The sequence below is a fragment of the Pollachius pollachius genome (genome assembly GCF_949987615.1).
Source record: "Pollachius pollachius genome assembly, chromosome: 1".
Taxonomy (NCBI): domain Eukaryota; kingdom Metazoa; phylum Chordata; class Actinopteri; order Gadiformes; family Gadidae; genus Pollachius; species Pollachius pollachius.
In genome coordinates this window covers 21,516,127-21,544,121 of record NC_136934.1, presented here as the reverse complement: position 1 = coordinate 21,544,121, position 27,995 = coordinate 21,516,127, and the positions used below count along the sequence as shown (strand labels likewise).

At 44.7% G+C, this 27,995-nt stretch overlaps 2 protein-coding genes and 1 long non-coding RNA gene across 11 annotated transcripts; 1 reads left to right on the top strand and 2 right to left on the bottom strand.

Moving 5' to 3' along the window:
• Positions 1-26: 26 nt before the first annotated feature.
• tsc1a (TSC complex subunit 1a) lies at positions 27-20,150 on the bottom strand. 9 transcript variants are annotated; one of them, XR_013811712.1, is made up of 25 exons: positions 20,010-20,150; positions 15,081-15,195; positions 13,531-13,634; positions 13,162-13,314; positions 12,667-12,811; positions 12,375-12,529; positions 11,325-11,398; positions 9,761-9,936; positions 9,086-9,147; positions 8,865-9,012; positions 8,653-8,717; positions 8,394-8,490; positions 7,985-8,068; positions 7,486-7,685; positions 7,181-7,314; positions 6,967-7,031; positions 6,514-6,680; positions 5,931-6,113; positions 5,488-5,598; positions 4,157-4,270; positions 3,280-3,485; positions 3,054-3,173; positions 1,963-2,870; positions 1,499-1,539; positions 27-1,390 (listed from the first exon to the last, which is right to left on the bottom strand). XR_013811712.1 is itself a non-coding variant. In XM_079732608.1 (23 exons), exons 2-23 carry the CDS (start codon positions 15,184-15,186, stop codon positions 2,429-2,431), a joined length of 3,111 nt encoding a protein of 1,036 aa, XP_079588734.1. In that variant the 5' UTR covers positions 15,187-15,195; positions 20,010-20,150; the 3' UTR covers positions 27-2,428. The 9 variants fall into 9 exon arrangements, 6 of the variants coding, with proteins under 6 accessions (XP_079588734.1, XP_079588738.1, XP_079588737.1 ...); XR_013811710.1 differs by having other exon boundaries at positions 1,499-2,870; XR_013811711.1 differs by having other exon boundaries at positions 27-1,539.
• On the top strand, positions 17,151-27,403 carry LOC307073021 (bile salt-activated lipase-like; the record flags this gene model as incomplete). The annotated part of the gene is made up of 12 exons (XM_079732678.1): positions 17,151-17,213; positions 18,923-19,070; positions 19,528-19,650; positions 19,995-20,192; positions 20,472-20,602; positions 20,805-20,912; positions 21,007-21,124; positions 21,738-21,930; positions 25,447-25,650; positions 26,311-26,508; positions 26,818-26,922; positions 27,279-27,403. 12 exons carry the CDS (start codon positions 17,151-17,153, stop codon positions 27,355-27,357), a joined length of 1,668 nt encoding a protein of 555 aa, XP_079588804.1. The 3' UTR covers positions 27,358-27,403.
• Positions 20,983-21,951, bottom strand: LOC307073028. Its single transcript, XR_013811717.1, has 3 exons — positions 21,845-21,951; positions 21,325-21,420; positions 20,983-21,114 (listed from the first exon to the last, which is right to left on the bottom strand). It is a non-coding gene; the product is annotated as an uncharacterized lncRNA (long non-coding RNA).
• Positions 27,404-27,995: the final 592 nt, after the last annotated feature.

Genomic DNA, 27,995 nt, shown 5'->3' with positions numbered 1-27,995 from the left:
AAAAAATCAAGATTTATCATTTATTTATTCTATTGTTCACAGTTAAACATTCTTGAGTAGGGATGGCTTCGAACAAGGCAATGTGGTTATTTTACTTAAGCAATTTGCCCTAGCAACGAGACAAACCTAGATGTTTTGGTTGGGACATCAGCATTGCAGGAGAAAAAAAACGTCGAGGTTTGTGTCGCCTCCTTGTGGTGAAAACCAATTTGACATCTGACAGGTCAATTAATCCGCTTGAGGTAGACGTAATATGTGGAACACTTTGCACATCAGCCTCAACACAACCAGACTAGTACATTCTTACTTAGATAAATATTTGGGTCTTCCTGCCAACAGTACATTGTAATTTAGAAATGGTTTGCTTCTTCCTAGTTTTCATGGTGGGCCTACAGATTATGTGGGTTGCATTTCCATCCATACCATGTATTGAAGATAACAGCCCCATAGTTCAGTTCAATGAATATGTTTGATTGGCTATTCAGCTCACCTTAAGTAAAAGCAAACACTACTTTTGGTGCAATTACATTATGGATTATGGAGATTTTCCAGCAGCCACATTTAATGCTACGCCTGAACTATGAAACGAGTTGGCAATTCAAAAATAGTCTAGAATAGAATAAGAGTTTTAACAAATCATACAACTTTCCAGTTGTGATGAGATGTGTCTGAATGCAAGAAAGGCTAGCCTTCAAAGGGAATCCAATGTCTTATATTCTATAACACAGAGCACGGTGCCTTTTGGACATGATGGACTCAGACTACAGATAATGCTCCATAATTATTATTCTAACATAAACGAAACACAGCATTTTGGATTGACACACGTTTGGGCAGAATTTATACCGGAAACAATGTTAAGCACGTTTTTTTAAAGTTTTTTTTCCCAGACTAAGAGGCGGAACAACCAGCAACGTCTTCACCAGAAAGCCAGGATGGAAATCATGAAGTTCAGAGTTCCAACACTTTTAAAAAAATACATTATGCCATATGCCAGACTGCAAAGCAGATTTCCTGCTTTAACATGAACCAGATCAGCACGTGCTAATTAAACCAGGAACAGCACCCCAAAAGCAAGCCAACTGTAATATAGCTGTAATCATACTAGGAGCGGAAGTTCTGTAATTTGCTGCGGCTTACACTCTGGGAATCAACACAATCACAGAGAATAACATCACTTGTGGGATTGTTTCAAGGTCATTTGAGAGCGTTTTCAGCTTGATGAGATGATGGTGAAGAGCGATGTTTTTTATACTGCTAGCGCAGTGTGAGATACGGGAGCAGGAGGGAACCCTGAGTAATAATGTAGTGTACTGTGAGAGGACCGATGGTCACGGTCAGGCCGCCGCCGCCGCCACACAGAGCAGCGGCGAGGGGAAGGACACCAGACCTGCAAGAGCTCACTCATTAAAAACATGGTTAGCTTATTTAAAAGTAGCATTCCAATATGTAAAGCCCAGAGAACCGTATAAAAAGTCCACCAATCCTGCTAGCTCACCTGTCTGTCTTTAGCTGGACCAGGCTGCTGCTGCCCGCGATCTGAAAGAGCCGACACCAACTTGTCAAACACCTGATAACCAATGTAGTCGCTGGCCTCAGCTGGGTTTAGCAGCAACGTGTTGTTTTACACACGTCTCTGTAAAGTTCGGTGGACTGGTCACAGGGAGTGACATTCAAACATGAAAAACGATGCTTAACATGAAGAGAAGGAGGGCAATATGGCACTCTCTGGCAGTCGGTAGCAGGTATTTAACTAAATTAATTTGGGTTTCTTCCTAAACTAGAAAAATCGCTGTTCCCACCTTCTTGGAAAATCATTTTGATTTTACCCATCAGAGAGTAGATTACAAACCTCAACTAATCTAAGGACAAAACAACTGCCACTTCTGTTTTGTTACTGATTAAAAGATAGAAGGTAGAGATTTATGTTTGAATAAGCCACCAGCCAGGTAACTTACTAACCTTGAAGTAAGCCATAAAAGCTTCATTAGCGGTTGATGGGTTTCCCCTCTTTAGCCGTCTCTGCACTAGTAACCTTGTAGTTGGTACTTTTAGCTTTTAAGGCCCTTGCTGGCTGGCAAGCTAGTGGTCGCTGGCTAACAATGTTTTTGCAGCTTTGCACCTTCGCCAACCCAGTAGTTGGACAAACCAGGAAAATAAGGAGCAGCTCAAACAAGTAGCCACCACGCTGTTTCACCGGAACAGGAGAGTAGCTTACATAGTTGCCTCTACGATTGTAGTCAACTAAATGAGTAGCACTCGCTCGCCAGCCTGCATCTACCATGTGAGTCGTAGTCGGGCTGCCTTTCACCCTACTGCCATGCAATTCTCCCGTGAATCACTTCTTCCATGCGGAGTTCTGACTCAAAAAATAAATTAAAAAAATCTATCCATCGATCCCTTTTGGGGCGACCCCTCTGCAGTCGTGTCAGTACTCCAGGAGCATCCCGTCGTAGTCCATGATGCCGAGTATGCTGCTGCTGGCGTCCTGCAGCAGACTGCCCTCCTGGGGAAGGGGCGGCGGGGACAGCTGGCGGGATGAGTGCTGGTGGGGGAGGTCGCGCGCTTCCTCTCCTTGTTCCTCTTCCTCCAGACACTCCCCGTCGTGATCTGGGCCCTCGCGGGGCTCCGCCCCTTCCCCAAGCTCCGCCCCCTCCTCCGGACTGTTGCCCGGAGGTCTGAAGAGCATCCGGGCCCTCTGGCCCAGGAAGGAGCCCACGTCGAGGGGGGACTCGATGGGGGACAGGGACAATGGCGAGGTGGACAGGAGCTCCACACCCCCATTCAGGATGCTCAGGGACGAGGAGGGTTTGGCGCCGAGGCAACGCTTGTCCTGAGATATGGGAATGGAGCCACGGCCGCCGTTTCGCCTAGTGTGCAGAGAGAGAGACTGTAGTATGTATGCATGAATGCATGTATGTATGTACGTTCGTACGTACGTGTGTACATGTGTGTGTACGTGTGCGTATATGTTTGTGTGTGTTCATAAGTGCGTGTGTGTTCATAAGTGCGTGTACGTGTGTGTGTACATGTTTGTGTGTGTGTTCACCCACCTGGCTGCTGTCTGAGCAGGGGGGTCCAGGCGACTGTAGAGTTCTAGCAGTTCGTTGTTGAGCGCCTGAGAGATTCTCTTCACAGCCACGTAGCGACTCTCGCATGCACCGAGCTCCACCCTGCAGGGGGACGGATTGCACGGCATTGAGTTACATAATCAAAAGCCCCCAGGTGAATCCAACTTGGATCTGCAGCCATGTGTTGGATTGTTGATTGGTTTTGTACCGCGCTTGTATCTTGGTATCTTCCAGAAGTTTCTTCAGATCAAGTATCATCTGTTCTTTCCTCCCGAGAAGGGCTTCCATCTCGCCCAGCCTCTGATTGGCGGTTTCAAGTTCACCCAGCTTCTTATTGGCTAACTCCAGCTCCTTCAGCCTCTTATTGGCCTCTTCCAACTCCTTTTCCGCTCTGCCCCGAAGCCTCAACGTGTCCTGTTCACAAATCAAAACCCACATTCAATTCACACATAAAATCATGCAAATGACTCCAAATGGTCAGCCAAATAGGATAGGAGGTTTATTTTGTATCAACAGACGTGGGATAAAAATAACATTCTCCGAAAGACCCTGCCTTTCAACCGTTTAACAAGGGAAACATCAGTGGAATTAAGATGAACATTAAAGTCATCCTTTAATGTGCTTCAAACTAAATCCATGGCACACTGCTGATATCTCCAACAACAGCCGTTCCTCCACGCTTATCCTTCTACTAAACAGAAATGCTAGAAAGGAAAAATGAAGGCCGAAAAATGGTCTTTATGCAAAATCTATAATCCATTTAAACCCTTGCAGAAAGTTTGCATTCCTTTCATTCAGAGAATGCCTTTGTGGAAAGTGTAACTAGCCTTTTAGTTTCGTGTAAGGCTAGGTTTAGGCTTTTAGTTGAGCGTAACTAGGCCTTAAGTTGAGGGTAACTAGTCTTTTAGTTGAGGGTAAATAGGCCTTAAGTTGAGGGTAACTAAGCCTTAAATTGAGGGTAACTAGGCCTTAAGTCGAGGGTAACTAGGCCTTAAGTTGAGGCTAACTAAGCCTTTAGTGGAGGGTAACTAGGCCTTTTGCTGTCCAGGATGAGATGGACGTTGATCTGTAGCTCACTCCGGTACCTGACAGCTGGTGTTGTCCCGTTGCTCTATCAGCAGTCGATTTGTCTCTCTCAGGAGCACAAGATGTTTGTTCATCAAGAACATCTGCTGCTGGAGTTCCTCACTGCTGGACACCTACATACACACAAACAGAAACACACATTAAAGGTCCCATGGCGTGCTACTTTATGAATGCTTTTATATAGCTGTTAGTGGGCCCCTAATACAGTACTTGAATTCAAGAAATCAGCCGTGGTGCAGAATTACAGCCACTACGAGCCAGTCCCACAATGAGCTTTCCACAAACATGACTTTTTTAGAGGCGGGTCAAGGTGGAGGGTGGGGGTGTGGCCCTGAGCAGCTTGCGGCCACGGTAACATGCGCTCGTGTTTACAGTGGATGAATCGCAATGGCGAGGCGCACACAGCTTTTGGCTGTGTTCGGTAAATATTCTGGAGCACTCCGGGTGCTCTGGCGGGAGTCCTGAAGCTCTATATCTAAATAATATCATATTATACATAGATATCTATATCATATAATATAGATTATCACGGCCAAAAGCTGTGTGGGCCTCCAGACGATATTATGAATCTCAAAGAACTGGGTCGGGTTCTCTGACGTCTCTGGTTCACGTCCACATCAATCTGAAGTAGACTGAACCGAGACATGGAGGAGAAAGGGATTGTTGCCCGCGATTGTTGACCTTGATTGTCTTCTGCCGGTGCCCCACTGCCCGCTGCTGAGGCACCACCGCCTCAGCAGCGGGTCTCCGGCGAGAGACAATCGCAGTCAACAATCCCTTTCTCCTCCATGTCTTGGTTCATGTACTTCAGGGCGTCAAAGCCAAAGTTCCTTTCCCCCAATTCCTTCTCAACAATGGCTGAGATAATCCCCACTACAAGTCTCCTTGTGGAAATACCAGAGACGTCAAAGAGTCTGACGTGTCATGCGCCATAACACCAACAGCAGAACGGTTATCCAAATTACAAAGACGTGTACAACCCTTGCGTTACAGTGTGTGTATTCACACACACACACACACACACACACACACACACACACACACACACACACGGTCATAGCTCGTTGTCTCATTGGCGGGCCAAATTCTCTGGGCAGGCAAAGGAGAGGTAACATGAAAATTCCAAATCGCTGTGTTTGAGCTTTGTTTTTTCAAAGGCAGAGCAGGGTACCTAGTGCTCGTTTTACACCTAACGCCATTTCTAGCTACGGGGGGAGCATAGGCAGGCTACGGGAACTCAGGTTAATGTTAGAAAACCTCACAAAGTTGGACCTTTAAGCCTGCATTAAAACAGAGAGGGATGTATAAGCCCATAAGGGGGCATCCTCACCTTGAGGGACAGTTGTGTGAGTTGATGTTCAGCGTTGTAAGCCTCGTTATTGGCCTTCTGAAGCTCCGCCTCCAAATCTCCCAGTCTGCCTCGACATTCCTGCAACTCAATCTAAAAACCAACCAATCACAACGATGTTGACTCTATATATAGTGGCCTGCATATGGTATGCCTTTATAGTGATGTGCATATGGTATGGTCTATATAGTGATGTATATATGGTATGGTCTATACACAACAGCGCTTTGGTGTCTACGGTCTATACACTGAAGTGCATAGGGTATGGGGTATATACTGAAGTGCACATGTTATGGTAAATATAGTGATGTGTATATGGCATGGTCTATATAGGGATGTGTATATGGTATGGTATATATAGTGATGTATATGGCATGGTATATATAGTGATGTGTATATGGTATGGTGTACTCAATGGTATGTACCCGTAGCTTCTGCGTGGTGCTGTTGCTATCGAGCAGTTGCTGCTGTTGCTGTTCCATCTGCGACTGTAGTTTCCCAGTGTTGGTCTTGGAGTCGTCATGGAGACAGTAGAAGCGTCGCTGCTCCTCTGTTAGGCTGGCTCTGAGGGCCTGGATCTCCCCTTCCTGAAGGGATAGCTGGGCTTGCTGCACACACAGACACACCATTAGTTCAACAGTTCACCGTCACTGGCCTTTTGTCCTGTGGTTCTTCATCGTGTGCTATCGTTGCGTGTAGCATGTGTCCAACACCCAGTAGGGAGGAAGTTATGGGCGTGATGGTATGGGTTTACATCAAAGGCGAACCATCACACTGGGCTATTTTCTAACATCCGAGTGTACAAATTCATACGCCTGTCAACCACAAACTACATCAGAAAAAGAAAGCAACACTGGCCCCATTCAGACCAATGTAGAACGCAATGACCGATGATCAAGGGTAAAACTATTCTCATTTGTTTTTCGGTTCCCCCTGAACCTTTAGACAGGACGTGCCACGGCCGTGGAAACTCCCCGGGCCCACGGCGTCCGGTGTGTGTGGCGTTACCATAGAGGTGCTGTGCTCCTCCAGCGTGGTGGACTTGATGACCTCCCGCAGCAGGCGGCGGTTCCTCACGGCGTGCTGCTGCCGCTTGTAGCGCTCGTACTCCAGCTGGCCGTGGACCAGCAGCAGCTGACTGCGCAACATCTGGAGCTCATCCCCCTGGGCGGAGCCTAGCGCCCCACACACACACACACACACACAGCACCTTAGACCATAGAACTCCCATTAGCAGGTTTCAGTCATTAGTAGTGGTGATAGACATGCCAGTGTTGGTTTAGCTTAGGGAGGTGAATGTAGTGCTTTTGTGCTAGCGCTACTGTACTTGTTGATGCTAGTTTAGGAGTAGTAAGTTGTGCTTCAGTGCTGGTTAGTTAATGCTAGTTCAATTGGTTAAGTGTGATCTGCGTTGAAGCCACATGGCGATGCTTAGTGCCGTTGGTTAATAGGTGTCAGTACCTTTGGTTTTCATGCTCTGCTGTTTACCTCCAAAATAACTCCAGTCCAGCGCTTTGTTTGGCATTCTAGATACGGAGATACATCACACAAATGGAAATACATGGACACAATCAATACATGATCGCATAATATGTAAGATGTAAGATTAGACCAGTTTTATGATGGGGGGTGGTTGTGTTGTTTTGGGGTTTGTGCGTGGGCATGTGGGAGAGACCTGAGGTTCTGGTGCGCCTGGTAACCTTGGGTGATGAGGCGGTCCAACAGCTCTAGAGGAGAGAGGGAGGAACCTTCCTCCACACTCGCTCCTAGGGCGCTGGGCTCCTCTTTTCCAGAGCTCCTCTTCATCTCCTTCAGGAGACGACCCATACCACACACACAGAGGGGAATGATACGTTTCAAACACATTCTCATCTTTACACTTCAACCAATCGTGCCAGCCGATGGCTGCAGCACTTGGAAATCAGCCCAACCCTGTTCTAGCCAGTGAGGCTTGGCTAGCTGACTGCCGGTGCACTGTACCTGTGCAGGCGTGGGCTGGGCTAGCTCAAACAGGAACTGGCTGGGGAGGGAGAAGCTCTGCTGGCTGCTGTGGGGAGGGCTATGCTGGGGCAGGTCCACCGAGGACTCCCCCAGGCTCCCCAGAGAGTGCAGGGAGACAGAGTCCTTGGGGAGCGACGACTCCGGGGACGACAGCTTTGACAACTCCTCCGTTATGGACTCTGCAGGTGAGAAAGACAAACAGACTAGATGTCGTGAATGGTACACGATAGAGCCGGCTCTTGTTTTATCGTGCATCTTTGGGGCAGCATGTGTGCGTGCATGCGTGCGTGTGTTGGTGTGCATGTCAGTGTGTTTTTGTGTGTGAGCGTGTCAGTGTGTTTGTGTGTGCATGTCAGTGTGTTTTTGTGTGTGAGCGTGTCAGTGTGTTTGTGTGTGCATGTCAGTGTGTGTTTGTGTGTGCGTGTCACATTGTTTGTGTGTGCCTGAGAGAATGTCCGTGTCAGTGTGGCTTATGTACCGTCAACTCTCTCCTTATGTCTTCCTGTCTCTCCCTGTGTCTCTGTGATGAAGCTGGACAGCTCGTTCAGGGACATACTCTTCCCTAGAACAAACACAACCACACACTGCCTTTTTAGAACCACAGTGGTACACACCACTGGTCTAGAGTATAGAATTGGATAGCAGAGGATGGCAAGACATAGTACCATAGCAAAGGGTAACAAAACATGGGTTAACGTAACACAGATTAGGCTAGCAAATGATGGCAACAAATTATATTAAAGCACATAATGGCACATAATATATATAATATAATTATAATAGCAAAAGCTGATGTGGTAGGTATTATCAAAGAACAAGCATGAGGCTAGGCTGGGTAATAATTCAAATAGAAACGGCAACGGAAGAGGTGGATGTGAGCGGCTCACCAGAGTTGTTGTTGGTTTCTTGTCTTTCTTTGCCCTTTACTTTCATTTGCTGACTGGCTGAACCTTCCAGCTCTCCCATTGGCTGCTGCTTTTTCTGCTAGATTTAAGGATTGATACATGTTGAACTGTGCAGTATACCATTGTGAATCAAGTATCATTAGTTCTCTTTTTTGTCGACACTAGAGGAAGATCCAGGCCGTAACGTTAGGTATATAAACTGGTCATAGACCGCTGGGTTGTGTTCTCAAACGCAGCTCACCTGCTGATGTTCCAGAGTCGTGGTGGGGGACGGTGAGACGGTGGCTGATGCAGGATATCTTAAACCTAAGGAGACAAAATCAGGACTGTTAAGACAGACAAATATCTTTGTACGAGTGTAGCAAATAACCAGAGGTTCATCTAGAGAAAAGAAAGAACTGGATATGGATATTGAGAGTAATTAAACAAAAAGGTGTGTGTGTGCGTGCGTACCGCTGATGGAGGTGGTCCTGTTCAGAGGCTGGGTGGGGCTTAGCGTGGTGTCTGAGACATTGGCAGGGGAGAGTCCACGGGAAGCTGGGGGCGTGGCCAGTTCACAATCAATAGCGGGGCTCCAGATGGCATCATTATCATCACACTGCTGAGAGTGAGAGAGAGTGAGATAGAGAGTCTCTTGCTGCGTCTCATTGATCTCCAACAGTTTATTTTCGTACCTGGATAATAGGGCTGTGTCCATCCATCAGAGACAGTGACATAGGTGTACTGGTGGAACTTCCTGTTCAGATAAACAGATAGCATAACCAATCAAGTCCAGTAGCAAAGAGAGCCCACAACCAATGTAATCCAACAGGAAGGATTAACACGCTAACATGAGTGTTATCACGGGGAGGTCATCTACAACCGGCCTTCAACCAGTCCGTTGAGGAACACGCTTAACAGGGTATGCAAATGAGCAGCAAGCATGGATCGAGAAGGTGCCGTAGTACAGGAGTAGTAGTCTACCACGGTAAATAGTAGACTTGTATAATACGTGTAGTAATACGTGTATTGCAATGAACTGTAACATTTATACCGATAGCTTGCACCTAGATTGCACTGATTTTGAGATGGATTTAAGATTTTCCCACAATTATACATCACACTTCATGAACGCCTGCTCTGAAATAACATGTTCATCAAAGGCATGAAGGTCTTTGAGAGGGTTGAGTGTGACAAGCACTTCTGCTGAGTTACTTCTGCTGCTGTTGATTTCCACCAGTGCTGCATTCTTCATCTTCCTGCCCTTAGACATTGCCAAAAGTCACCATTATCTGCTGCTGTTGATCCCTCACCCTTTAGACGTGATGATTAGAAGGAGAGGAGGGGCAAGGCGACGGGGTGTTACCTACCGCTGAGGCGCTGGGCCAGGGGGGTCTGGGGGGTGAGGGGGGTGGGCGGCAGGCTGAGGTGGTCAGGCCTGAGGCACGACCACTTATCCGCCAACTGGGGGCAGCCCTCCTCCCGGGGGTCCAGGGACACTTTGGCACATTCTATGACGATGTCATGGACCTCATAGCACTTCCACCTGTGTGGAGGGAGGAGAGATGAGGGGACAGAGCATCCAACATGAGTTAGAAAGAGAGAAAGTCCTCACAATTAGACTAGATCATACTAGTCACAATTCAAGTGTCAGTGAAATAAACTTTTTTTAATACATATAATTATTATTTATCTAATATTTTCTTATAACTATTTCTTACTTAAAAGGAAGGGTAGGCCATTTCTAATAACCAGTCAGGATAAGCTCGATTTTGAAAGTAGCAAACCAAAGAAATTACAGTAGGCTCAGTAGGCTACTACCATCAATCGCTACTGTTTGATGTACTGTACAGCATAGAGAAATATTTCGATTGGCCTTTGCCTGGTAAATTGTGACAGTGGCATTTCAACACTTCAGCAAAGTGGTTGAAAAGCGTTTCAGTGCCGGTGTGCACTTGGGAATTTCTCTGTGCTTTTTATCCATTGTTCCGATCAAGGTATTGTTGTGAGCCAAGGGTAATTCGCTGTTACGATTGATTAAAAAAAAAAAAAAGAGACTATCAGTAGTGACATTTCCACCTAAAAAGGTTCAATCAGTTTCATGACAACATTGTCAGCTAGCTGTTCTCCAGGCAGCTTGTTAACATTATTCTGTAAATAAGGAATGTCCTTCCTATCTGGTATCACCATCAAACAGCATCAAGAATTTGAATCCAAACTGGTTGGTGAGTGATGTTCTGTGTGAAACGACAGCAAGCTTTTGTAGGGAACAGTTGTTAGTACACTGTGATATTCTCCCCAGGCACGTAACAAGGCAGTTTTGTGTAGAAATAGCTCAGATTCGGGGCAAACTTTTTTATTTATTTATTTTTTTCACCACTGTGTTCAGAAAGGTGTGCGGGTGCTCATTAGTGTAATGAGCCTCTTTTGTGCTTTTCTATCATCGGTGGTAATAGACATATATGGCGTCAATGGCGCCTTCTCGCCAATAAACCCAGTGAGGTATTAAAAACGTTATAATGCGACTAATACCGTGTGAAGTTGTTTTATTACATATGAGAATAACATGGTACACTGAGGCTGTTCCAGGCCCGTGTTCTTTATATGACTGATGTATGGTTGCGTTACTTTCTTTTGACAAATACATACACATTAATCACAACCCAAGCTGTGAATAATCTCTAACTGGACGGTGTGAACCTTCTTCTGTGTTCCCGTAACAAAGCTTCATCACTTGGACTTGGGGTGTAACCCCATGGTCTTAATGGAGGGCTTAGGGTTAAGGAAGGTCTTCAAAAGGCGGTCTGTGGAGCCCTTTGAAACTGATACTGTGTTTAAGGGCTATACACATGTAATAGACTGATTAGACTACAACCAGACGGACGGGTTTTCAGGGGGTTCTGAAAACAGATGCTGCTGTTCCAGAGTCATTACCTGGACGGATCGAGCTCAGAGTCCTGGGCCCCGGTCACCAGCTCCGGATGGACCCTCACATGCTCCAGCATAGGCTGCACATGGAGGAGGAGAACAGAACTGGGGTCATTAACTCAGTTTTTATGTGTGTTTGCAATGATGTCATGGTTATGCGGCTTTGGGCCCCGTCCACACGAAGCCAGATTTTTTGGTGAAACCGCATAAGTCTTGTGCGTTTCGGCCGGCCGTCCAGTCGGAGCCGGCGAATCCGGTGCCAGAAACTGCACATTTCTGAAACCACCCTCGGAGGTGGTTTAAAATCTATCCGGACCTATGCGGTTCGGTGTTAGGATTCGTGTGGACGCCTGAAACGCAAACGATGACGTCATTAGCCCCCCACCAGCTGGGGGACGTCAGAGTTGCGTTCAATTTTTTTTTTATTTCTTTATTTTATTTTTTTGTAGCTTTAAATAAAGCCCCAATTTAATTGCTAACTCTACATTAAAAAATATTTCTGCTCAATTTAAAAGGTTGAATCTCCTCGTGACTGAATGTTTGTATACAGCGCGCAGGCTGTATTTGAGTAGGCTTGATGCGCTCCACTTTTTTTCTGTGGAGAACCAGCGCCTTGAATATTTACTACAGCGTTTCTTCAGCTCGATGCGGTTTCGCAATGACACCGTCTTTACGGAGATATTCCTGAACCGCATAAAACGAAACCGGATAGTTTTCGCCCGTTTCGGCTCCGTGTGGACGGGGCCTTAGTCACTCAGCGGTCATCTTGAATTTGAAATGACCTGGGGAGGGGGGATTCTGCAAGCTGACAGTAGCTTTTATGACAGTTAATTTGTTGACCATACCGCCATTATCAGGCTGGTGATGGCTCATTGGATGGTGCCTAGATTAAAATTTAAAGAATGACTCTCACTCCGTGATTTCACATTAAAGATAGCCAACGAGGGATTGCGCTGAATGAGGGCCGAGTTAGGTCATCTTGTCGCTATGGTGTGGTTCTGGTGAGGGATTGCATTCAGATTCTACTCCATCATGATGGTGAATTGTTGTATGGACCTTGACTATGTTGTGGAAGACGTCCAGGTTCTCCTTCATACTGTAGTGCAGCCTCAGGTAGGAGATGAAGTTGCAGGGGAACATGCCGTACAGCCGGTGGAAGAGGCTGTACACACTGGCGTGCAGGTGCACCAGGTATGCCTCGTGGACCGCACCTGGAGGGGGCGGAGTTTCTCCATGTCAATCATATGCCTACTACTACTGTCTGAAATCTGGCTTCCTCTGTGTATTGCATACTGATGTGTCGTGTGTTGCGATTAGCATGCAGATGTGTGTCGTGTGGTAGAGTTACTTGGGTTTTTGTGACTCCAGGAGGCCAGTCTCCCGAACACATCGAAGAAGTCATAGATGTGCCGCTTGCCCGCCTGAGGGATCATGGGTAACAAGGCCACTAGAACCAGAACGCCCGTCACCAGGACCACCACGTCCGAGTCGATCTGCACAAGCATAACAATCAGAAGCTTACCACCAGACCGGGACTAGCACTAACACCAGTACCGGTTGGGCTCTATGCCCAGGGTGGATTACAGTGGAAGAAAGAGGAGGGAGATGCACCACAAAGACCAAACATGACCAGGGCCCTCATTGGAAGACCAACCGTAGGTAGCTGACCCGTTTAGGCTGTACTAGCCCAAAAGGGATTCAATCATGTCTATTTTATATGACGTCTACAACGTCCCAGACACCATCCAAACACACTGCAGCATGAAATAGCTTGGCTGTGCTGTTGTTATTTTTGGTGGCATCTCTCTGGGGAGGGGTGAGTGATGTGGTGGCAGTGACGTACCTTGAGGCAGCGCAGCAGGGAGGGGAGCAGCGGGGAGCGGCTGATCTTGTGGATCCATGGGGGCTGTCTGCGCACCACGTGGCCCAGCAAGGTGAGGGACGCCAGCCGGTTCACCGACTTCACCAGACAGTCGTTGAGCTTCTCCAGAAGGGGCTGGGAGCAATGGGAGGGGGCCCAGACATAGCACTGTGTTCAATTCGCCTTTCTCAACCAGGCGGTATGAATGGCTTGATATTCTCTTATGTTCTATTATGATTATGATATTAATTCACTTTCAAGAGTTAGGGAATAAGGATGCAACTGCTCGATTCAGCTTTATAAAACACGCCAAACAAGTACACAAGTACACACACACACACACACACACACCTTGTCGAGCGGCTCTCTGATGGAGGAGAGCAGTAGAGCTGCTTCAGAAGAGCTGGAGTCAAGGTAGAACTCCAAGAGACTGGACAAGACCATGGTCCCACGGTCTGTAGAACACAACACGATGCTGCTGAGCATAAAATGCATATACACACACAATACATATATACACACAATACATATATTCAAAGAGCAACAAAGAGACCATATGAGAAAACAAGGGACACAGAGAAATAGAGAAAACATAGGCCGGTCCAATTGTTGTTTTAGCCCTTAAATCACAGTAACAGACTTAAAGGGCTCCGAAGGACACATAATGAGACACCTCTAACCTTAAGCTCTCTAAAGGGAACGGACAAATCTTCTAATAACTAATGAAGAAACCCTAAAGGATAACTTCTGGTTGTTTCCACCTGGACATTATCATTGAGGGAGAGTGCTTCAGCCATCGCGGGAGTGAAACAGTCTACAATGTAACCCTATATGGAGCCATCGCGTCCCCTCAATGTACGCCCACATAAAGGGCTGGTTTAGCCACTGACCAGCTCAGATTGTTAATCATAGTGTATTCCTTTCTTTTTGCTTGATCTTGTTTGCCAATGTGTTTACTCTAGTCTTGCTCCAGAAGAAGTCTCGCTCTAAAATCTCCCAATAGTGTAATTGTAGAAGAAAATGTCCCTATTGTCATCACTATCTCATCCCTCCTGCCCCAAAATATGCATTTAACCCTAAACTAGCTGATAAGCTAAGCTGAATGATACTTAACGTACACTTAAGCGTGGAACACACTGGCCCAACTGTTGGCCATCTGAAACATTTCGGGAGACTCGGGCGGGCTCGGGAACAAATCTGTTTGTGTGTTTGACTGTGTCGGAAGCTTTTGGAACCGTGCGGACGGTATCTTGTCCGCAAAAGTCTGAGAGCGTTGGCCGTCTGAGGATTCGAGCCATTGGATACTCTGATTAGTTGTGAGCTGCTAGCTGACAACCAGCGAATCAGCACGGAGTGTGAGAGGGGCGGACTAGCCCCACGTGACTAGCGCCTCCCGATGTCAAGGAGATTTAGCAGTGGGTAGTAGTCTCCGCGGTGTGTTTCAATGCAACTTTTCTGCTGAACAGGTCAGATGAGAAGTTGGATAAAAAGCAGTTGGCCGTTGGTTTGAGTCGGGGTCGGTGTGTGCCCCTTTAGAATAACAATCTGAGCCTGTCAGTGGTAACAAAAAGCACTTTTAGTGGACGTACATTGAAGGGTGGCTATTGCCCCATATGGTTAAAAGGGAGCCTGTTTTGCAGGCTGAAGCACTCTCTCTTGTTACTGAACCAATACCAAAAACAGTATTGCATTAGTGCCTAGACCCAAATTAATGGTAAACTATTGTCCAGGTTGAAAAATACAGACGATATCCTTTAAGAACAAACAAAAAGAGAGGTGTCACATCTAGGGATGGGGGCCGTGATGGACAGTCATAATGGTAGAATAAAAATAAATAACAGTCTCAGTAAAGAAGATAGACAGTAAGACAGCCAGACACAAAGGACAGACAGGGCAATAACCTGTGTTGAGCTGTTCACTGATGGTGCTTTTGACCTGCTCCAGTTCTTTCAGATCGGAGCTCTGCAACAGAGCGAGCAGCTCAGACACCCCTACATCTCTGGACATGGTGTCTCACTGCAACACACAAACACACACTTAATTCCAGACATAAATGTCATATGTTTTCACATAAGACATTATCTGCACATTATTTTGTGTACAGTGAAAATTAAATATCCAAAAAGCTACTCTCCGTTTTAACCCTAATAACATGACTTGTTTGCAATCCATAAACATCAAACCAACCACAGATAAAATGGTAATCTTATGGTATTTACCAAGCCTTTACAGTATCACTTGTAAGGGGCATAGACAAATACCGTTTTTCCCAAGAGCTGACAGTAAATCAGTGAACCATTAGCCCAGTTGGGTGAACAGAGCCCATGTATGTTGTGCAACATTCTGCGAGTCATTAATCATAATTATGTAATCCTGGAGCAGCTTGGTAAACCCTGCACACGAACAACATTTCAAGAATGAACATATCCGTAAATACACCTTCTGTTGTCTTTGGTATATTCCGCGACATTAACGGGAGAACTTTGAAAAAAAAAATGCAGCAGGCTATGTTGTTTTTTTCACCAGATCCAAGCTCAAGGCTGCTAAGCTAACACGTTAGCTCGCTGGACTGTCATCTGTCAAAACCAGTTTCATTCTGTGTACCACAGCCATTTATATTCCCCGGTAAATACACCAGCTTTCTCGTGGCTGTTAGTGTCTAACGTTGACAAGGAACATTTAAAGAAGAACCCAGTTACCTTTCAGACTTGCTCATGCAAACAGGGCGCCGCCATTTTGAGCAGTTTGTTGGCACCTCCCCCATGGTGGAGGCCCCTCCCACTCATATTCTGTCAAAATAACACCGCCACCACCGACAGCTGTCCGGCGGTGTCTAACGAGTGTCAGCCCCCTGTGGCTTCCCAGCATGTTGATCTAGTGACAATTTAAGGTGGCTGTCCGGCCGATTCCTACCAACATGTCGTATATATTGTGTACACGCTATTGGATCATCGTTTGTAGAATAGAAAACCCAAAACTGCCACCTACATTTCTGACAAAGTCAATACAGTAAACGGATCCCTCTATATACAGTGAATAATAAACGACTGGATAATATTATTCATTTATTTGTTAGTAGACCTGTGGGCCTTTGGATTTTCGGAATTGTTAATAACATTCCTCAATAGGCCCAGTGCTGGAGTGGTCGCATGACTTTGCAAAAATAATAATATTGTCAATTGAACGATTATTCAGTGATTTTAAGGGATTATAATCCTTCAATCTCTTATGAAAAAGTGCCCAAAGACACTGATGTAACTAAACATTTCCCTATTGCCCTGCCTAGATTAGCACAAAAAGCATCATCCAATACCCACTACACCAGTGGATTAGCCTACGTGTTGACATGATTCATGGCCAGCTTCACAGCATTAATCAGACTGCTCTAATCCAGCGGCCAGCACATGGCAGGTCAGGGTGAAAGGAATTGTCCAGCTGACACCAGTAGAATTCCTCCTGGGAACTGGGCAGGTGGTATCCTGTTCATCCAAGGACAAATAGCCCAAGGCAACGAGGAATGAAACGTGGACAGGTGTAGTGATTCTGGAAGCCTGTCTCACACAGGAGCCTGAACGGGATTAACCTTGTTTTTTTAGTGGGCATGGGATATAGAGATATATTACAGGATGTTATGGGAAAATGTATCACCTGGCTCGCACGCAAACACAACGACACACACACACATAAATATTTTTACTTTCAAAACTAAGCAATGTATTTTGAAATGTTCCTACCAACCAACATGTCAGCTGATTTCAATGCATGCTTCTATTCCCACTGGTTGAGGGAATGGTGGGGTTATTCTATCTCTACCACCACTGGTATTTTTCTCAGGCCTATAATAAAAAAGTCAGTATTCTCCCACTTATCTCCAAGGAATATATACACACCCCCAACCCAGACCAATGGGCTTTTGGTCAACATGCGACTATAAAAAGACAAAGAAGGTTTTTTTTGCGGCATATGTGGAAATGAAGTTTCTATTGCTGACGGGAGTGCTGTGCCTGTGGCTGGCCCCAGCATGGTGTGCCTCTGTGAGTATAGACTTGAGACCCTCTATCAGCCCACACCATATCACCTACACAGCACACACACCATGATAGAGAAGAAGAAGATAGAAATGAGTGTAAATGATGATAACCTCAGATTTGGACACAAGCGGTTTTACAAGAAAGTTCAATCTCCTGTTTTTTATGCACACATATCTATGTGTGTATCTATTTGTGTATCAATGCAGTGGCGTATGCTCTGTTTAATTATTAGTCTTCATTTATGGAAAGAAAAAGGAAAAATTAAGGAACCAGCTGACAATTCAAAGTATAATGTATTATAATTAGTGTTGGAACGTTACTTTAAAAAAGTAATTAGTTATAGTTACTCACTTCCTTGTTCCAAAAAGTAACTGAGTTAGTAACTGAATTACTCTATAATAAAAGTAAGTAGTTACCAGGGAAAGTAACTATTTTTGTTACTGTAAAAAAATGAAGTTGCTATATTTCAAAGAATTTGAATTTTTCTGAGCAGTTTTCACTTGGTCTTAATGCGTTAAATGGTTGAACTGCCCATTCAAGGCCCTGATATACTTCAAACTGAATTTTAATTTGCTTAGTTGCAAAGGCTGTGGAACATCTGCCAAATACTACAGAAAATGCCAACTGCGCAATTTATGCAATCAATTCATAGTAATTTAACATACAGTAACGGTAACAGTGTTGTAACGACGGAAACGGTAATTAGTTAAATTACCCCGTTACTGAAAAAATAACGGCGTTACCTTACGCCGTTCTTTTAAAGGTCCCATAGCATGCCACCAGGTGTGGTGTGATTAGCCGCTACAAGCCATTTTATAAATCTGTCCCTTATGACATCACAGGTGGGCGTGTCCACCTTGATGTGTGCTGGATAGATCAGTCTACCAGCCTACCCAGTGGGCTGTAGCAAACGTTGCTCATCTATCCATCAGATTTCCAAAACGGCTTGTAACGGCTAATCAGCCCACACCCGGTGGCATGCCATGGGACCTTCAAATGGTGTTATTACAAACACTGATTATAATGCAGCAATTCTCCCCACATTGCTGTATTACTTTCAAATATTTATTCTCCTGGAGATCAACTTTTCTCATTTAATATTCAAGATTCAAGATTCAAGATTCAAGAATCTTGAATCTTGAATATTAAATGAGAAAAGTTGATGATCCCATCCCATGAGTCAAAACACATACAGGTTTGGTATTCCGTAAAGCGTAATCAAAACTATGAGATATATAGTGTGTGTGTGTTCGTGTGTGTGTGTTTGTGTTTGTGTTTCGGGAGTAAAAAAAGATTCAGTGCTGAAAAAGTAGATGCTCCCCTCCTGCATTTCTCCGGCCATGATTAACGATATAGCAGCTTTTTAAAATAAAAGTTCTCTGCTTCTTTCATGTTTTAATAAGCAGGAAAAATGCACTTGCTCTGAATATTTAGTGGGACACATCTCCTACGTCCCCCCCACCCCCCCATCCCAACAAATGTATACCTATGTCTGTATGTGTATGTGTATTTGTCTCTACAATGGCCTGTACATTTGTATCTGTAAAATAATTTTATTTGTTTACATGTATTTCTGTGTATCTGTGTGTTTGTGTGTGTGTGTGTGTGTGTGTGTGTGTGTGTTTGTATGTGTGTGTGTGTGTGTGTGTGTGTGTGTGTGTGTGTGTGTGTGTGTGTGTGTGTGTGTATGTGTGTGTGTGTGTGTGTTCCAGCTAGGGGTTGTGCAGACCGAAGGGGGGAAGGTCAAGGGGAAGAACCAGAATATGGGTCTATTACATTCCGTGGACGTCTTCAAAGGAATCCCATTTGCTGATGTCCCGGGGAGATGGGAGTTACCCAAACGCCATCCGGGATGGGATGGTCTGGCTACGTAACCACTCTCTGATGTCTCTCTGTCACCCCATGTCCGTCTTTCTCTCTCTGTCTTTTACTCTCTGTCTCTTTCTCTCTTTCTCTCTCTCTCTCTCGCTCTTACTCTCTCAATCTCTCTCTCCCTCTCTCCCTCCCTTTTTCTCTCTCTCTCTCTCTCTCTCTCTCTCTCTCTCTCTCTCTCTTTTTATATATGTATATCTGTCTGTGTGGCTGTGTTGGGCCCTGCCTCTATGATAGCCTGTGTTATAACGCCCTTTCCTGGTCTTGTGTGCAAACGTAGAACTATTCTGAAGCTGCAAAGAACCCACAAAGGCAGTTTTTGTATTTCCTGGAAATAATAGACATATCAACCATACCAATCCCCCTGTGTGTGTTTGTGTGTGTGAATGTGTGTGTGTGTGTGTGTTTGTGTGTGTGTGTGTGTGCGCGCGTGTTTTTTCCCCAGGTGTTCTACAGGCCATTAAGTACCAGAAGCGGTGTTTGCAGGTGACTCTGCTGCAGCTCTCCAGCCAGGGCAGTGAGGACTGCCTCTATCTCAACATACACGTACCCCAGGGGGGTCTATCATGTAGGGAACATACCCTACACCCAGCATACTAGTTACACACCAACACACACATACACACATACAGTAGGGCACACAGACATTGACATATTCACACACCACAAGCAACGCTCACACACACAAACACACGCACACACACGCACAGTAAGACAGACACACAAACTCAACTGTTTGCCAATGCATTTTTCTCTCTCTCTGTCTCTCTCTCTCTCTCTCTCTCTCTGTCTATATTTCTCTCCAAATCCAATTCAAGAGCGTTATTGGCATGAAAAATAAACATTCACCTGATACAAAAGAACGTTAGGGAACGTTAATGAACATTAGTGAATGTTTCTCTCTCTCCCCAGTATCCCGTGAACTACCTGTCATGGTGTACATATTCGGTGGGGCCTTCCTGTTGGGAGCATCCAACGACGTGCCCTTCCTCGGAAACTCCCTCTACGACGGCAACGAGATGGCGGACCGCGGCGGCGTCATCGTGGTCTCGGTGAACTACCGCGTCGGATCCCTGGGCTTCCTCAGCACCGGCGACGCCCGGATGCCAGGTCTGAGGCTATGATAGGAGCACGTTGAAGCACAGTAACAGTAACCGCTCAGCAGACGACCGTCTGTCAAGTTTACAAGTGGATTGACTGTTACATTTTGATCTTTTTAAGTTGATGTTAGTTAGAAAACACTGCTGATGCTGCTATAGGAGTAGAACATGTACATCATCCTATCATTGGTGTAACTGGGGAATGCTAACGTGCTAAATCAGGTTGGCATACAGTTACATACCGACAGCCGATCAAATAAGGAGTCACAAAGGGGATGGGGTTTCCTAGGTAACTATGGCCTGTGGGACCAGCATGCCGCCATCTCCTGGGTCAAGAGAAACATTGAGGCCTTTGGAGGTAACCCCGACAACATCACCATCTTCGGCCAATCAGCTGGAGCTGCCAGCGTTAACTACCAGGTATGAATAGGCTGTTGCTAGGAGACATAAAAAAGTAACACCAACTACTAAAGGTGGAAACTAGCCAGCCTTTCGATGTCATCGAAAGCTGGCTAGTTTGCACCTTTAGTAGCAGAACACAGAGGTTAACTTCTGTGTTCTGAGGACAACGTGCTGTACCAGTAGATGACTGACGTGGTTCTCATGGTCTATGATCCTCCAGATGCTGTCTCCCTACAGTAAAGGGCTGTTCCGCAGAGCTATCTCCCAGTGTGGCGTGGCCCTGAGCCCCTGGGCCATTCAGCAAGACCCCATGGCTACAACTAAGAAGGTAGGGTGGTGCAGGGCTTCCAGGGTGCTGGTGGTGCTGGTGGTGGTGGTGGTGAGGGGCGGTCTCAGATGTTGATGAGGATCTTTGTCTCCAGGTGGCCCGGAAGGTGGGCTGTCGCACCACTAATGAAGAAGAGATGCTGTTGTGTCTGAAGATCACCGACCCCGTGGGCATCACCATGGCAGCGAAACTGAACCTGCTGCTGATGTTGGGTAAGGATAGATCGTTAACCGGACTGTCCTAATCAAAAATATAAATAAATCTTTAACCGCTCTCTTTGGCAACACCTTTGGCGATAAGCATCTCCCAGAGATACAGAAAGTGTTGCTGGCACCTAGTTTGTAACATTCATAATACTGCAAATGCAACAGCTTTTATCAGTAGGCCACAGGCTCAATCGCCATTGTGTTACCTCATTTTGTAGTTGTATTGTTTTAACTGTCCCAAGGCGAGGACAGTTTGTGGGAAGAAAGCCATCCAGTTTTCAGCACTGTCATCATGGAATGAACTTCAAAACAAAACGTGATAGCTTGTCACTATGACACAGTAGTCAATGGTCAAAACTGTGGTTGAAACTGATGCAGGTAAATTCGACCATCTGCCTTGTATTATTCTCTGCAAAATGCAATGTGTAAAATGTTGTTTTCTTCTGTGGCGTTGTATGTTGTTTACTGTTTATTGTATTGCATTGAACTGTATGTTTCTGAAATCTTGTAAAAGTGATGTTGATCCTCCTGGTTGAACAGGCTGCATGAACTTGCAGCCTGTATTTTGGCCCCGCTGTACTCAGCAGTGATTTGTCATTACGTCATGGGCTCACTCAAGGTCCGGGTCCCGTGATGAACCTTCTGGAGTTTACCCCGGTGGTGGATGGGGACTTTATCCCAGACCACCCCAGCAGACTATTCAACAACACAGCAGACTTCGACTACCTGGCCGGGGTGAACAGCATGGATGGACACCTCTTCGCCGGGGTGGATGTTCCCTCCATCAACCAGAGAAGAAAGGAAACTACTGCGTGAGTTTGCTTGCTGGTGCTCGGACAGAATTTCATCAAACGACTAATTTGTGTTTATTAAAGATTTACGAAGTGCCATTAGAGAGAGTGAGATGAACACCACGTTTACAGTTTTCCTCGATCGTTTAAACATGTTTTCTGAAACTATAGCTCAATTTCTCAAAACTCTAAACACAAACATGAGAAGAGCTATAGTAATCATTTTGTCAAAACTACACAAATTCTTCTCAAAACTGATTTTTTTACACCAAACAGTAAACACTGTGAGCATATCAAATGAATATCTCTTAGAGAGCATCAATTAAACACTGGTGTGATCAGTTCAAAACACTTCCATCAAAATACTATTTACATATGTTTTGGCTTTTGAGGCCATGTTACATATTTTTTAAAGTTGCAATTAGGTGGTACATAGAGTATAAAGACTGTTGCCATATTGTAATACAATACTGTGACTATATCATATAAATATTGCATTCCCACAATCGTATCAGAATAGGATAGAATGCATATTTGTCTATCCAATGAGCTCCAATGGGCTAAACTCACAATCCCAGCTTCCCAGAGTCATTCTGTAGACCTAAAGTTGATGCTGCAACATTGTTCTAGCAATACACCAATGTTAGCTATTTTGGTAAATTACAGTACAGTAATTGCATTGATAAGTAAAATGAAAAACACTGCAGTAAGAAAATGTTTAGACTAGTCTTTCGGGGATGTAATGATGAAATCAGTGCAAGTACAAGTACAAAAAGGTAACAAAGCAAATATATATATTTTTACTGTAATACAGTAAAATGTTCAGCTGAACTGACTGCATAAAAAGCTTTCCGTAGGCCAACAAAAAATAAAAATAAGAATATAAATGAGGTGAAACAGATCTATATGTAAATCAGTATGTATCCCACCTCCAATCCTGATCAGGCCAAAGGAACACATCTACAACACAGTAGAGCTCACCCAGTCCTCTTTTATGCTCTGACACATGATTGAAGTGTTTTGCCAGTTGAGATGGAACAGGTAAGAAGTGAGTTAGACTTATTGGTAATTAGTTGTTGCGTTTTGAAGGCCAGTGTGATCCAGGTGAACCAAGTGTGCTAAATGATGAGATTTGTGCTTAGAGTTTAGCAAAAATGTGAAAACAGTGGAATTGTGCCTAGAGTTTAGCAGTCTGGAGTCTTGTAGTTGATACATGAGCTTCAAATTTTCAGAATTGTGTGCATGGTTCCATTTTTTGTGTGTATACAATCGAGAAAAACTGTAGAAAGAGATTTAGAAATTAAACAACGCACCTAAACGGCCCTCCCTCTTTCTCATTTCTCTGCCATTGAGAAGTGTTGCATTCCCCAACCTACGGTCTGCCAATCAGGGAAGAGGTGCCCTGATTGGTCTGAAATCAACCAGAAGCCTAGGCTGGCTATAACCAGACCAAGCCAATCATAGATAGCGCGTTGGTCTGGGGAAGCGGCCGTCATTTTCTTCAGCACAAGAGGCGTGATCAACGGGCCTAGTTCAACTGACTCTGTACGCGATTGGCTGCTTGCCGTCGCTTCCCTGTCGTCATTGTGTTAAACCAGCCAATAGTGCGCCAAGGGGAAAAGCCAGCTTGGTGATTGGCTCCCGCAAAAACGTATCGGAAGCAGAAAGAAATGTATTGCTCTTCTCCAAACCCTTGTGCAGGCCGAACTCAATTTGCCGGAAGAATGGGCGGGGCTACCCATGCTACCAGAAGCCGTCTATAATTGGAACTAGAGTTTTCGTGCACGCGTTGTGAGCGCTCAACTTCTAGTTGTAATTAACAGGGTTAATGGTTCAATGGAAAGTGTAGTATACTATGCATGCAAATCAATTATTAAATAGCTTTTACTGTTATTCAGGGCTGAAAAGTGCATTGACATTTTAAAATGCAAGGCAACTACTATTGGTTAGTTGAAAATAATAATCATCATTGAGATTAAACATCTCTTCCAGTGTCCTGGCCAAGACAGGCAGCAGTAGCCTACAGTCAAGCACACACACACACACACAGTCACACAACACTACACACAAAACATAAGAAAAATAAAACAACTAAAACAGGAAGGGGGGATATCAATATCGCAAGACATTCAGGGAGGCTCAAGGAGGAGTTTAAAAACATAACGTCTTACCTCAGCAAGTGTGTCGCTGCCTTTGTCTTGACGTGCGGTGTGTGCGCGTGTGTGGGTGTACGTGTGCGCGCCTGTGTGTGCGCTTCCTTGTATGTGTCGCTGCCTTTCTCTTGACGTGCGGTGTGCGCGTGTGTGTGTTTGTGTGTGTGTGTGCGCGCGTGGGTGTGCGTTTCCGTGTATGTTCGTGCGCATGTGTGTGTGTGTACGGTGTGTATGTGCGTGCTTGCGGTGTATGTATGCGTTCGCGCCTGCTGTGTGTGTGTGTGTGTGTGTGTGTGTGTGTGTGTGTGTGTGTGTGTGTGTGTGTTTGAGTTACATGACTAACTTGAGTAACTGGTGCGACAGGCCTGCTATTATTGTAAAAAGGCCTGCTGTCTGAAACAGCATCAAGAGTTGGTGAAAGCCGCAGAGGAACATGCATTCTCACAGCTCATTTCACTCACTAATTGCTAACGGATGTGGCATTTGTAACTAATTATACTTAAATTATAGCGCTGAAATTTTACCTAAAGCAATTTTTTACACTTGACTGTGCGTTCTTACAGAAGATCTTCTATTCAGCAGTTATAGTGTGCCAGTAGAAGTGTAACAGTCATATCATGTACCAGTTGTAGAATTGAGCAGTAGTTAAGCATACCTAAAATATAATGTACCAATGTAAACATTTACAAGTAGTATGCGTGTATAAGTCGTGGCTTGTCCCACTTATAGATAACAGTACTAGTACTACTAGTAGAGTCGTATGGTTTACTATGAATGTGTACTATGTGTAGAATATAATATTATTTATTACAGAGTACAATTACAGAGTAGAAATAAGTATTTCTAGAATGTACCAGCAGTAGAGAATATCAGTGTAATGTATCAAGAGTAGAATGGATATGTATATATATGTATATGTATATATATATATGTATAGATATGTATAGATAGTTTATATAGCAGTATTTGAAAGTACCAGTAGTAGAGAGCATACATAGTTTATATAGAACTATGAGAATGTACCAGTACTAGAGAACAGTTTATATTGCAATGTGAGAATGTACCAGTAGTAGAGAGTAAAGATGGTTTAAATAGCAGTGTGAGAATATACCAGTGATAGAGTATAGATAGTTTATATAGCAGTATGTATACAAGTGATAGAGAGTATAGATCATTTCTATAGCAGTATTAGATTGTAGCAGAAGTGGAGAGGATACATCGTTTCTAGAGCAGTATGAGATTGTACCAGTAGTAGAGAATATACATGATTTCTATAGCAGTATTAGATTGTACCTGTAGGAGAGAGTATTGCTAGTTTCGATAGCAGTATGTTTACCATTAGTACAGCTAATTAGAGTGTGTGGTTGTCTTGGTGTGTCTGCAGTACTGAGGTCAAGAAGTTGATCTCCGGGCTGACCCAGGAGAAGGGGGCGGAGGCCATCCAGTCGGTCTACAGTATGTACTCTGCCAACTGGGGGTCCGTGCCCCAGCAGGACATGGTCAAGAAGACCGTGACCGACATCGAGACAGACTACCTCTTCCTGGTTCCCACCCAGGTTGCCCTCCAACTCCATGCCCAACACGCCAGGTGAGGCCTTCTGATTTTGGATCCATGTGTGCAAGGTTTCTTGCACTTATTGATCCAGTGTGTATATATAGTATATTCTGGATTCCAAAGGAGGAACGTGGTAACGCCAAGACCGTATCCTTCAATACAATTTAAAAACGTTTTAAAGTCTCAATTTATATGTGATATTGACAGTTATTGTTGGCACTAACACAAAATCAATATAGAATACTAACCTTTTATTTCTTATCCCTACGGCTACTTTGCACTCTCGCCTTCAGTTGTCGTTTAAGCTAGGTCATGCAGCATCAGAGCTTTTTTTAGATACTCCAATTGTGATTGTGTTCTTTGATTTCCTCACTTGAAAGTCGTCTTGGATGAAAGTTTCTGCTAAATGAGTCTTAAAAAATCGGACCTTAAAATTAAGATTTTTCTGATGGCAGACAACCTCAAATGTGGGAGAACAGGGCTTTTCACTTTGTAACGCTTCACATTTGCATAAATCTTGTCGCTAGCGACGGTGACCTGGAAGCGAGTTATACTGTTAACTTTTAACTGTACCATCTACCCCTAAGAATGTCTGCTTCAACATAGTAGGACTTGCTACATCCAAGGTTTAAATGACATTCTACTGCTGTAAAAGCTGTGTAACTGGTTTACCTGTTGTCTGTCCACCGTCAGAGGGGCCCGTACCTACTCCTACCTGTTCGACATGAAGACTCGTATCCCCGGGCTCCCTAGCTGGGTGGGGGCTATGCACGCAGAGGACGTTCAGTATTTGTTTGGGAAGCCCTTCGACAAACCGCTAATCTACTTTCCACGCCATCGGGATTTGTCCCGCTACATGATCGCCTACTGGACCAACTTTGCTAAGACCGGGTAATGCATCATGTCAACGTGTGATAAGGCTGTCCAGAGTCTTTTATGAGTCATTCAAGCAATCCAGGGAATGAATAAAAAAAAATTCACTAGCACATGTGTGAAAAACAATGGGAATGTATTATTATTATTGTTATTATTATTGTGATACATTTAATGAATTATTTGTATTCAATTAAAAGACTATCAATGTTCAAATTAAGTTCAAATCTTGGCATTGAGGTTTGATGTGTAAGGAGAAAGACATTCAGTTTGGTAATAGTTTAAATCTGTCCTGTGTGTCTCCTCTTGTCCCCTGGTGGGGAACAGGGACCCCAACCGCGGCAGCAAGGTGCCCGCCGTCTGGCCTGCCTTCACCCCCAACCATCACCCGTACCTCGTCATCAACAGCGACATCACCAAGTCCTCTGTCAGGTACAGCCCTCGTCCAGGAGACGGACGATACACATCTAGACAAGAGACACTAAACACATGGATGGATCTGGGTGGATCTTTATGAATGACCTCCATTAGTGAAGGGCATTCATGTTGTTATGCTGTGCCTGTACAACCTGGACACAAACGGTTGAATGTGGATGCTTCAGGCCTTTCAGAATTAACTTAAGTGTCACTCACTTATGGCCGAATGCTGTACCTAATCATTATTTTTTTTCATATGGATGTTTTCAATGAGTTGATTAAGGTTTTTTCACTGATATTGATCAGTTGTTGTTGACACTGATCATATTGTTATTGGTCCTCGGTCTGCTCTTCTCCCCCTCTGATTTTAGGTTTGACCTGAGAGCAGAGTATGTTCGCTACTGGACCGACACCTACAACAATATGCCGTCCGTTAACAGTGACCAATAGATGACCCCTAACCCCAACTAAGACAGGCCGGCAGAGTGGACTTGCTTCACAGAGGCCACATGGAACTAACAAATGTGTCACTCATACCTTGTATTTTGAGTCTTCCCTTTTTATTAAGCATCCAAGATAGGTCTGCCCCCAACGCCTGGTACCTAAAAGTAGCCCACCCATGTTAGTGTTATGAGCGACACCTGTGTTTGCCCCATGCTGATACCTCCTGGAAAAGGGTCTAGTAGTAGAACTACAGAACAGCATCATCAGTGTGTTTTACTACACCATGTTTCATTGATCATCACTGACGAAAACAAACTTCTGCTTCTTATGGCAGTGTAATGTACCCTCAGTGTCTCCGATGTGCTGTCAGAACATGCTGCTGGTTGTGACTGTGGGGGTTACGTTTGTGTTGTGCTCTGTTTGGATGAACTACTTGCTGCTTAAGACGGAGCCTGGATTAGATTTAACCAATGGAATGTGTGGCAAATAAAACTCGTAGATAGTTATGATGGTCACAAAGAGCCTCATTTCATTACATCATCTTGAAATCCCCATTTCTAAATAAGAAAACTCTGGGTATAAAGAGTTTCAGATGTCATCGGCAGCATACTAAATACAATAATGAAGTGTTTATAAAGAATTGC

What these genes read in the sequence shown, in the direction of transcription:
- tsc1a (XM_079732608.1), bottom strand. Translation starts at nt 15,186, where the DNA reads ATGTCCAGAGATGTAGGGGTGTCTGAGCTGCTCGCTCTGTTGCAGAGC. An exon ending in AGAAACCAACAACAACTCTG is followed by an intron (nt 8,069 to 8,393) that starts GTGAGCCGCTCA and finishes TGTTTGTTCTAG; the next exon opens with GGAAGAGTATGTCCCTGAAC. An exon ending in TCACACAACTGTCCCTCAAG is followed by an intron (nt 4,271 to 5,487) that starts GTGAGGATGCCC and finishes GTGTGTATGTAG; the next exon opens with GTGTCCAGCAGTGAGGAACT.